Source organism: Chrysemys picta, chromosome 6, assembly GCF_011386835.1.
Source record: "Chrysemys picta bellii isolate R12L10 chromosome 6, ASM1138683v2, whole genome shotgun sequence".
NCBI classification, from domain to species: Eukaryota; Metazoa; Chordata; order Testudines; family Emydidae; genus Chrysemys; species Chrysemys picta.
Genome location: NC_088796.1, coordinates 49,957,183 through 49,967,515, shown reverse-complemented (window position 1 = coordinate 49,967,515; position 10,333 = coordinate 49,957,183). Strand labels below are relative to the sequence as shown.

The 10,333-nt window shown below is 42.6% G+C and overlaps 1 protein-coding gene across 3 annotated transcripts in view; it reads right to left on the bottom strand.

Annotated features, from left to right (window-relative positions):
- Positions 1–419: 419 nt before the first annotated feature.
- CCDC125 (coiled-coil domain containing 125) overlaps positions 420–10,333 on the bottom strand; it is a 37,137-nt gene continuing 27,223 nt past the window's right edge. For all 3 annotated transcript variants that reach the window (XM_005288200.5, XM_024104531.3, XM_065599127.1), the window contains exons 10-12: positions 8,868–9,042; positions 1,553–1,686; positions 420–1,406 (exon numbers count right to left, since the gene is read on the bottom strand). In XM_005288200.5, coding sequence (XP_005288257.2) covers positions 1,017–1,406; positions 1,553–1,686; positions 8,868–9,042 — 699 coding nt within the window. In that variant the 3' untranslated portion in view covers positions 420–1,016. The remainder of the gene's footprint in view (positions 1,407–1,552; positions 1,687–8,867; positions 9,043–10,333) is intronic.

Genomic DNA, 10,333 nt, shown 5'->3' with positions numbered 1-10,333 from the left:
TGCGTCCCTCCCACAACTCCTTTTTGGGTCAAGATCCTTTCAATTACAACACTGTGAAATTTCAGATTTAAATAGCTGAAATAAAGAAATTTATTATTTTTTAAATCCTACGACCGTGAAATTGAACAAAATAGACTGTGAATTTGGTAGGGCCCTAATCATAAGGTATATCAAAACACTGGTATAATTATAATTTAAATAATAAAACAAAACAAACACTGAAACCACGAAGCTATTTGTTGGGACTTAAAATGGAATGGTCTTTGCTGCTATGTGTTACATACAGGATTTTGAAATGCATCCAGCATTGCTAATGTTAATTAATGAACTACAGATACAACACAGCATGACTCTTGGTTTTCCACACATTTCTTATACCTTTTTTTAAGCACACGGCAGAGTTGGAAGAGAATCAAATGTTTTTTTAAGGTCTTTATTTTGGTTATCAGATGTAAGAGGAAAAGAACAGGTAAAAGGCAAAACCATCCCCACAGCAAAAACAAACCACCTTGATTAATTAATACACTAATCCTTCCAAAAGCTTTTGGCCGACTTTTTTTCATAGTAGCAGGCACACACAGAAGCAGACAGTAAACAGACATTTTACAAAGTCTAAAAAGGATTATACAGTACAACATAATTAAAAAAATAAGTATCTTAACATTTTTACCCCGAGTATTGAAATATGTTCTTTAGAAAAGTAGTTAAAATAAATTATATGGAGATATACCTATCTCCTAGAGCTGGAAAGGACCCTGAAAGGTCATTGAGTCCAGCCCCCTGCCTTCACTAGCAGGACCAAGTACTGATTTTGCCCCAGATCCCTAGGTGGCCCCCTCAAGGATTAAATTCACAACCCTGGGTTTAGCAGGCCAATGCTCAAACCACTGAGCTATCCCTCCCCCCACCCCCCTCCTTCATAAACCAGATTTTCTGGAATTTTATTACAGAATTAGAGTTTAAATTTAGGGATGCCTAGGACATGCCCTGCAAGGCTTACTTGTGCCTTGGCACTATCACAAGTTATTTTTTAATTCTGAGTGCTCTTGATATGTACAATTCATATCTGTAGTTTCATCTATCCCTTGCACATAATTTTCTTTTAAATTCCTGGATGGCCAGGAATGTGATTTTTTAAGTGGTCTTGCTGATTTTTGATATATTTTTGTGTTGAGAATTGAGAAAGTGTTGTCCTGAGAGCCAAGATTTTGGCAACATGAATATTCAGGCTCAGTTGACTCTTGAGATTCTGAAGCTGTATCTTGATGGTTCTTCAGAGTAATGTTTTCTCCTGAAAGATTGTTTTCGTTACTCTGCTTTGATGCATCTTCTTTTCCCTCCATTGCACGAGCCAGCATATAACTAACCTTTCTTTGATGAGCCAAAGCCTCTTCTTTATCATTCAGCTGTATTAAAAAGAAAAAAAGAAAACTAGTTTATAAACTATTCCTTAGAACATCATCATATGCGAGTCAACAATATTTGTTTGCTCAGTGGGAACAAAGCTAACTTTGATCAATATGCTTTTTCAAGATTTTTTTAAGATACTAACCAAATCTATTAGCATCCTAAGGATTTCATGAGGATTATCCAATTCTTCCATTTTCCTGCAGTCAGCATCAGAAATAAGCATGCCCGTCAACTTTTGTCCCAGATTTTTCTTGTTCCCTTGCAACTTCATAAGTCCTGAGAAAAGGAATACACTTCATTTGAAATACACAAAAAGGACATGAAAACTAGTATTCTTTAAGCAAAAAAGAAGTTGACTTTGGGATAAAATATACATTTACAAAGTAAGATATGGACATTTATAAAGTGGTAATCCAAATTATAGATGATTTTCATGGGACACAATATGGCAAATGGTTTTGCATGCAAGGCTGTGCTGGCTCACACCAATGATAAAATAGTCTTTTGATTGCAAACATGGGTCAACAAAATGGAAACTTCTGGAACTGCATGAGAAATACACTTTGGCTCTTCTATAAAGACTGAAGTCCTCTGAGATCTACTGATGAAAAACTCAATATAAGAGGGTAGGTATTATTATAACAATCCCTACTTGTTTTGTTTTATAAAAGGGACACTATATGCTAAGTTAAAAAAGGTTTTGTGGAAGAAATGTAAAAAGTTGTAAGTCTTAAACTGCTATATATATATATTTAAATTTCAATGAAGATTAAAATAAACAAAGGATAAACTATCCTGAGTTAAGTCTAGAAATATATGCTAATATCCCACTATAAAAAGAGTGTGGAAGTTTTAAGTTCTCTTTATGTTTGCTGAAGATGCCTCAGGACATATAATTAGCGAACAAAGACACCAGAATAATCAGTAGTTTCATGAAAGCTTCTAAAATATATCTCATGTCAGAATATTACATTCTGGGGCCTCTTTAGCAAACAAAGAAAAAAAACCAGCAGATTTCACAAACCATAGCAGCAGTGGGTCAGTGGATAACACATGGGACTGGAAGTGGGTTCTGTTCCCAGCTCTGCCGTGGATTTGTGAACAAAGCACTTAATATTTTCTGTACCTTGGTTTTCCTATGTGTACAATAAGGATAATGATATTTACTCCTCTCCTTTACAGATCTCTTTGAGATCTGTGGATGGCCAGTGCCAAGTATTATTGATAATAAGAATGTTTTCTAAAAATAGTTAAAACTTGTTTATATATTATGTAATATTTCTCAAATTGCCTAGAGAGTGGGGGATATTCAACACACATTTCTGTGCTTAATTCAAACTTGTAATTCCCTTACCTTGTGAATTTATCATACATCATAATTAAGGCTAAGATTCTGTCACGAATATTTTTAGTAAAAGTCACGGACAGGTCACGGGCAATAAAAGAAAAATTCATGGAAGCCTGTGACCTATCTATGACTTTTACTAAAAATATGCATGACAAAATGGGGAGCTGCAGGCTCCCCACATCACCCAGGGGGGCCTGGGTTGGAGATACAGGGTCTGCCCACCACCCATGGCGGCTCCAAGCTCGGGGCACCCCAGCTGCCCATGGAGGCTCAGTGCTTTGTGCCCTCCGCGGAGGCTCACTGCTCCGTGCTGCCCATGGAGGCTCAGTGCTTCGTGCCGCCTGTGGAGGCTCTGAGCCCCATGCCACCGCTGGCGGCTCCGTGTTCCAGGGCGCCTGTGGCAGCCGGGACTTCCAGAGAGCCCTGCTGCCCGCAGCAGCCAGGAGTTTGGGGTCTCCCCATTGCCTCAGAGCTCTGGGCAACCCTGCCTCCGCCCTGGCTGGGAGCTGCCTGCGGGGCAACCCTGCCTCCCTCTGCGGCCGGAAGCTTGGGCTCCCGCAGTTCCCAGCTGCCAGAGGTGGCAGGGGACCCTACAGTCCTGAGGCGCTGGGGGCTCAAGTCACGGAGGTCTCTGGAAGTCATGGAATACATGACCTCCATGACAAAATCATAGCCCTAATCATAATACTTCTGTAAAACAAATTAGTACTATCAACACATTTTTCTCTTTTATTAAAAAAAAAAAAAAACCACGCAACTAAAACTGTAAATTAAATCTTGCCCAGGATTAAAATTTGTAACAATACGCTTGTATAAATCCTATTAACAATATAAATCTTTTCACAAAAGGTCATTACAATTCTAAATAAAAGTTGTTGGTTGTTTTTTCTTAAAAAGAAAAGAGTACTCACCTTGTGCAGTAACTGCGGTTCTTCAAGATGTGTGTCCTCATGGGTGCTCCACTTCAGTTACTTCAGGTGCCTCTCAAGCCATTGGTCAGAGATTTTCCATTAGCAGTGTCCATTCGACTGACACATGCCCTCTTTACAACCACAGGCCACACATCAACGATATATAGGGCTGCACAGGCAAATTTCCCTCAGTTCCTTCCAGGGGTGCAAGTAACTTAAAGGACTTACCAGTACGCCGGAGTCCTGAGCAGGGGTGTGGCCTCAACCAGAATAGGCGTGGCCTCAACCAGAAGAGGTGGGGCCTTTCAAGATTTAAAGGTTCTGGGGCTCCGGCTGTGGCTGGGAGCCCCAGGGCCTTTAAATCACCCCAGAGCTACCAGCTGCAGAGGCGGCTTGGAGCCCCGGGCTCAGGGGCGAATTAAAGGGCCCAGGGCTCTGGCTACTGCGGGGCTCCAGGCCCTCTAAATCACCGCAGGAGCCCTGCCGCCACTACCCCAGGGCAGCAGGGGTCGGGCGGGGATTTAAAGGGCCCACGGCTCCCTGCAGTTGCAGGAGCACCGGGCCCTTTAAATATCCACCCGAGCCCAGCTGCAGGAGCCCCGGGGCTCCGGGATTTTAAAGGGCCAGAGGCTCCGGCCGCTGCGGGGAGCCCCGGGCCCTTTAAATCGCCGCCGAGAAGCCAGTCCAGTCCAGTCCAGCACAGCTGTCCCGGATTCTACCGGCTTACTTTCACCTCTGGTTCCTTCTCTATCTGACAGTGCAACAAAGAGCAGTCTGAAGCAGGGGGGAGGAGGGTGGATAGTAGAGCATCCATAGAGAGAGACATCTCAAAAAAACAGAGTTACTCCACAAGGTGACAGGTTTCAGAGTGGTAGCCATGTTAGTCTGTATCAGCAAAAACAACGAGGCGTCCTTGTGGCACCTTAGAGACTAACAAATTTATTTGGGCATAAGCTTTCGTGGGCTAGGAGTAACTTCTTCTTCTTCTTCTTCTTCAAGTAGTATCCCTATGGATGCTCCACTTCCAGTGACTCCCAAGGGGTATCCCCACAGGGGATGGGGAGCTTTGGAATCAAGTCCAAGACAGAAGACAGTAGAGCAGAACCAAGTGTTGCATCAGAACTGATGGCAAGAACCAAGGCATAATGTTCAGAAAAAGTATGCACTAAGGTAGAGCTGCTAGATGGGCCTGTTTCAAACACTGGAAGGTTTTTGACTAAAGCTGTGGAAGTTGCCTGCAATCTGGCAAAGTCTGTTATTATCCCTTGGCGAGGTATAGCATCGTAGCAAGCAATAATATACTCAGAGATCCACCTTGAAAGTCTCTGTGAAGATTTCATGTATTCCTTGAATCTTTTTGCAATGGAGACAAACAGTCTAGGTGCTTTTCAAAATTGCTTGTTCTTATCCAGATAAAAGGTCAATGCTCATCTCAGATCCAATGTATGAAAGGAAGTCTCATGCTGAGTGGTTTAGGAAAAAATACCAGTAGATGAATAGACTGGGTAAGATGGAAATCCGTCAGCACCTTAGGTAAGAATTTTGGATGTGGTCCTAAGGAGACCTTGTCCTTGAAAAATACCATAAATGGGGGATTTGCCATCACGGCCCCATTCTCCCCAACCCTGTGGGCTGACATGATAGTGACTAGAAAGACCATCATCATAGATAAATGAAACAAGGTGCTGGTCACCATAGGTTCAAACAGAGGTCTCAAAGTATCTAAATACCAGTTTGAGATCCCAAATTGAAGTAGGATCCTTAACCTGGGGGCGGGGTCAAGGTTCTCCAAACCCTTAATAAATCTAGAGGACATAGGCTGAGAGGGGAGAAGATTCAGGCACAAGGCGGTGCCAGCGATACCATTGGTTGAACCTTTTCCATTTCTGAAAGTAAGTTGAGTCCCATCTACTGTTTAGTAATGCCTCCTGTACTCCTGTCAAGCAGGTGGATCCTAAGCCTGTGGACATCTATGAGCCGTGCTTGGAGATGAAGGATCTCTAGGTTGGGGTGAAACACACAATCTGCATCCTGGGAGAAGAGATGACAGATGGTCAGAAGCTTAAAAGTCAGTTGGACACACCGATGAAGCAGATAAGGATACCATCTTGGCATCAGCCAGGTCGGTACTATAAGGAAAACCCTGGTCTTGTCCTGTCTGATCTTCTTCATCACTCTTAAAATTAGTGGTGTTGGAGGGAATGTGTAGAACAAGCCCTTTGTCCAGGGAAGGAGAAAGGCGTCTCCCAAAGAATGGTGACCTAGGTCTCCTCTTGAGCAGGATAAGGTGCACTTCCAGTTGCTGGACGTGACAAATATGCCCACCTTTGGAAGTCCCCACCTCTGGAAAATCACATGAAGAATTTGAGAGTCCAACTCCCATTCGTAGTCCTGGGATAAGCCCCTTCTGGGCAGATCATCTGTGACACTCTGGACGCCAGGGAATTAAATGGCTGAGATCTGAATCTGATGGGCTATTCACCATTTCCATAACTTCATAGCTTTGGCAAACAAGCAGGGGGATCTTGCTCCTCCCAGTTTGTTGAACATGCAAGCCATACCATCTGTCATGATCGTGATTGATTTGCCTTTGGATGAGTACGCCTTTCAGCCAAAAAGGTCAAACCTCTTCTGATCCTTATCTTAAGGGGTAGACCTGGCATAATGCTGTTTACCACCTTGTTTATGGCATCCACCCTCAGGGAATTAGGTGGGGAGGAAGGAAAACAAAAATTCTGAGTCCCTACAGGAAACATAATATTTCTTCTCTGACCATTTATTAGTTGGTGGGATGGTGGCAGGAGTTCGTCACAGTGTCTTTGCTGGATCCAGGGGTACTTCATTAATGGGTAGCACAACTGGGGTGGGTGTTGTCAACTGCAGAATGTCCAGGAGATTGTGTTGTGAGTCTTCAACTTCCTCAAGAGGTATCTGGAGGGTGTCAGCCATCTTCTTCACAAGGTCTTGGAACTGGCGAAAATTGTCTGACATCGGTGGTAGCAGAGGTATAACTGCCTCGTCAGGGGATGAAGACGAAATAGGAGTTTAAGGGGTGGACTCTTTGTCCAGACCACTCTCCTGTTCTTCAAAGGTCTCCTCATGTCAGGGATTTGATGGAAGAGACTGTGAAACCCTAGTCTCCTGGTGCAATTGCTGCCCAAAGATCTCAGTATAGCCACTAGGGAGGCCTCTACAGGAGAGGGTGTGGTACCCAGGACTGATACCACCAACCCTGATATAGATAAGAATCCTTGTCAAAGTATGGGGTCCTGTAATGATGCGAGGGGAACTCTGCACTGATAAGTAGACCAACTGAACGTCTCCTTCATCCTCCTCAATGTCCTTTAATGGGGAGGAGGGACCCAGTAGAAAAGGGTGGGGAATCCTGCAAGGTAGCAATGATAATCTGGGGACTGGGGTCTCAGTACTGAGACTCAGTTGGCATCCATGAGCAGTGAGGCTCCAGCTTGTCTAACACTAACAAGTCCCTGGAGTAGCAGAATTCCTGGGGTAGCAAGTGGGTTGGTAATGATGCAGAAGTTGAGGTGGAGGGTACTGTTGATCTGGAGCATATAGATGCTGGGGCCAAAGGTGTCTGATGCTTTGATTTTGCTGGTACTGATGGACCAGAATGCGAAGACACCACTGCTAAGTCTGCTGTAGATGATGCCGTTCTATAGGAGTGTATGTCCTGGGCCACTCTGTTCTTCCCAGATGGTACCAAGGAGCTGTGCTTCTCCAAAGTGCTCCAGTATCTCCCAGCCCCACGAGTACCAGAGAAAGAGTCCTTCACCTCCATGGTACTGAGTCAAGAAGGCAAAGCTTCTGACACTGCAGACTTAGAAGGAGATTGGGGCCTTTTAGGAGCTGGCTCTTGTAGTGGGAGCCTAAGGTCCTCTTCTTCGGTACCTTCTCTGAGTCCTCCACAGTCTTCCCTCACCCCTCTTAAGGGACACCTTACCCAAGGTCAATGGGGCACTGGAGACAGATGTATAGGAGGCAGACTCCTGATTGACTCAGAAGTGGGTTGAAAGGAACGCTCCATCATCCGAAGCTTCAATTTGGTTTACCGATTCTTCCATGCTCTAGATTTTAGAGCCAGGCAAAAGCTACACTTTTGGGAGACATGGGACTCTCCCAAGCAACATCAGCACTTAGATTGCCCATCACTGACCAGACAGCTTCCTGACAAGAGAAGCAACATTTGAAACCTGGGAAGCCAGGCATGTCCAGCTAGGCCAAATAAGTTCCCCAGGGGGGGGGGGAAAAAAGGGGAGGGGAGAAAAAATTCCAAACCTCTCACTACTATCTACAACTAATTCTAACTAGACACACTAAACTAACAATAGAACAACAGCAAAACATGGTGATGCATGCACAAGGTGGACACGCTAGAGCTCCATCTCAGTCCCAGGTTGTAAAGAAGGAACCCAGGGCAGTTTGCCTGCTATATAACCTTGGTGTGTGGCATGAGATTGTATCGAGGGCATGCGTGAGCTGAACGGACACTGCCTATGGAAACTCTCTAATCAAGGGCTCAAGAGGCACATCCACACCTGAAGTAACTAACGTGGAGCATCCATAGGGACACAACTCAAAGAAGAACAAACATTCCCTCTGCAATATTTACAATTGAAATGTGATACACTGTGCTACTATAGGATAACTAAAGAGATCAGTCTATTTTCACAGTCCAAGTTGAGTGCAAAAGTTAAACAAATATCATAAATGGTGTAAAAGTATGTTTGATTTTGAAGATCCCTGCAGTTTTAATATCCAATATGTTATTAGTGCCATAGTTAACGATTTTTTTCAGGGATTTTATTCAGACCGTATCCTCTGAGTGCAGGATAAAAAAAATTAGATTAAAAAACCTAGACTGATAGATCCAATATGCTGTTAAAGTTATTGTTAGTGATTACAAGCAAGTTCTATTTATGTACAGAATTCCTTAAAATAGAAGTTGTGAAACCTCCAGCAGAAAATCCCTAACTAGATGACACAGTTGTGATGTATTTACAATTTTCACATAACTTCTTTTTTCTTGATTCTAAGGATTCTTAGGTCAGCAATTGGATCACAGCTGTAAATGAAACAGAGTGTTGTAATTCTTCAATAAACCTATCCTCTTTCCTACTGATACTTATTAATTTTACTTAAATTCCAACAACAACATAATTATGAAACATCACAGTTACCATCCTCTTTCAGGCGTTTCCAGTTTATAAGTTTTGTTTCTTTTTTACAGATCTTATTCACTTGTGTGAGCCTCAAAGCCTGGTCTTTCCTCTGCATTAACTGCTGCTCAAACGCAATTCTGAAGGCATCTGCCATTATATACGCTTCTTCTTTACTCTTCTTCAGAGCTTCACACTATTTTAAATTAAGGAAAAAATAGAATGCATCACACAAACTAGGAAGCCAAAGCAGTTAAAAAAATTTAGACTGTATTAACACACAGATAGTATAAGAAATCCTGCTATCATATTGAAAGAGCACTGCCAACACAGACACACACATACCAGGCCTTTACGGGTGAATGGAGATAGAGGAGGAGCTAGCTAGATACTTTTAGGGAAGTGGTGACATCAGTACTTTCTTCAAAACAATCTTTTTAGAAGGAAAACAAACTAAACACTAGCTTGCTAAAAGAATAATTTTGAAGTGGGGATTGAAATCCTTACCCCTGAATGTGTGCGTTTATATCTACATACACACACACATCCTCTGCACTAATTGGCTCTCCTGCAGTACTGTTTGCCCCTCCAGGACAGCTTGAAGAGGAGCAGGAGTCTCGCATGCCAGTTGCGCTCAGCACTGCCGTCACAAACAGGCTGTGAACATGTGCAAGAGAGTTCTATGTTATTAGAAGCTGAGGTACTAGTGTCAAGGAGAACAACCCATGTACAACAGAGCCATGATAGCATCGTTTCCAAATCTGTGCTGCTCTTTGAAAAGGGAACTGTTGCCCTACAGCTGCAGGACATTGAGGAAGGATACCATACTTATAAAAGTAATAAAATAAAACAAAACAAAAATGCACCACACAAATTATGGCTTTAACTAAATCTATTCTTTAAGCAAGGTAGACAGGAAACACTTTTTCAGACTAAAACATGATATAAATGACTAGAAGAAAGTCACAGTTGTGTCTTTAAAAAAGAAAATGATTGTAGGACTTGCTTCTTTTAACAGACAAGCTATTTTTCCCCATATGTTCTTGTTCAGGGTGCATTCCTGATGGACATTTTTAGTTCACTTTAATTTTTCTTAGCCATTTTCCTGTTCAATCCAAATGAATCTTGAAATTGATGACAACTTCTGTGGAAGACTGTTACATATGCACAATGGACCTTTCAAAATAATACTTAATCTTACACTATCAAGATTTCCAATGGGCTTCCAACAAACTAAAACTAGAACTCACAAATATCATTTTCCATCTTTAAGGGATGGAACTTAGGTTATTTAATTTTAATTGTGTTTCTGTGTTGCTGCATTTATTATTTGTATTGCAGTAGCCCTAAAAGGTCTAAATCAGGATCATGACTCCATTGTGCTAGGAGCTGTACAAACACCAGGAAGCAAAAGAAGATGCAACAAACAACAGGAGGAAAAAGGAAGGACGGATATAGCTAACAATAAGTTTACATGGTTTATATAG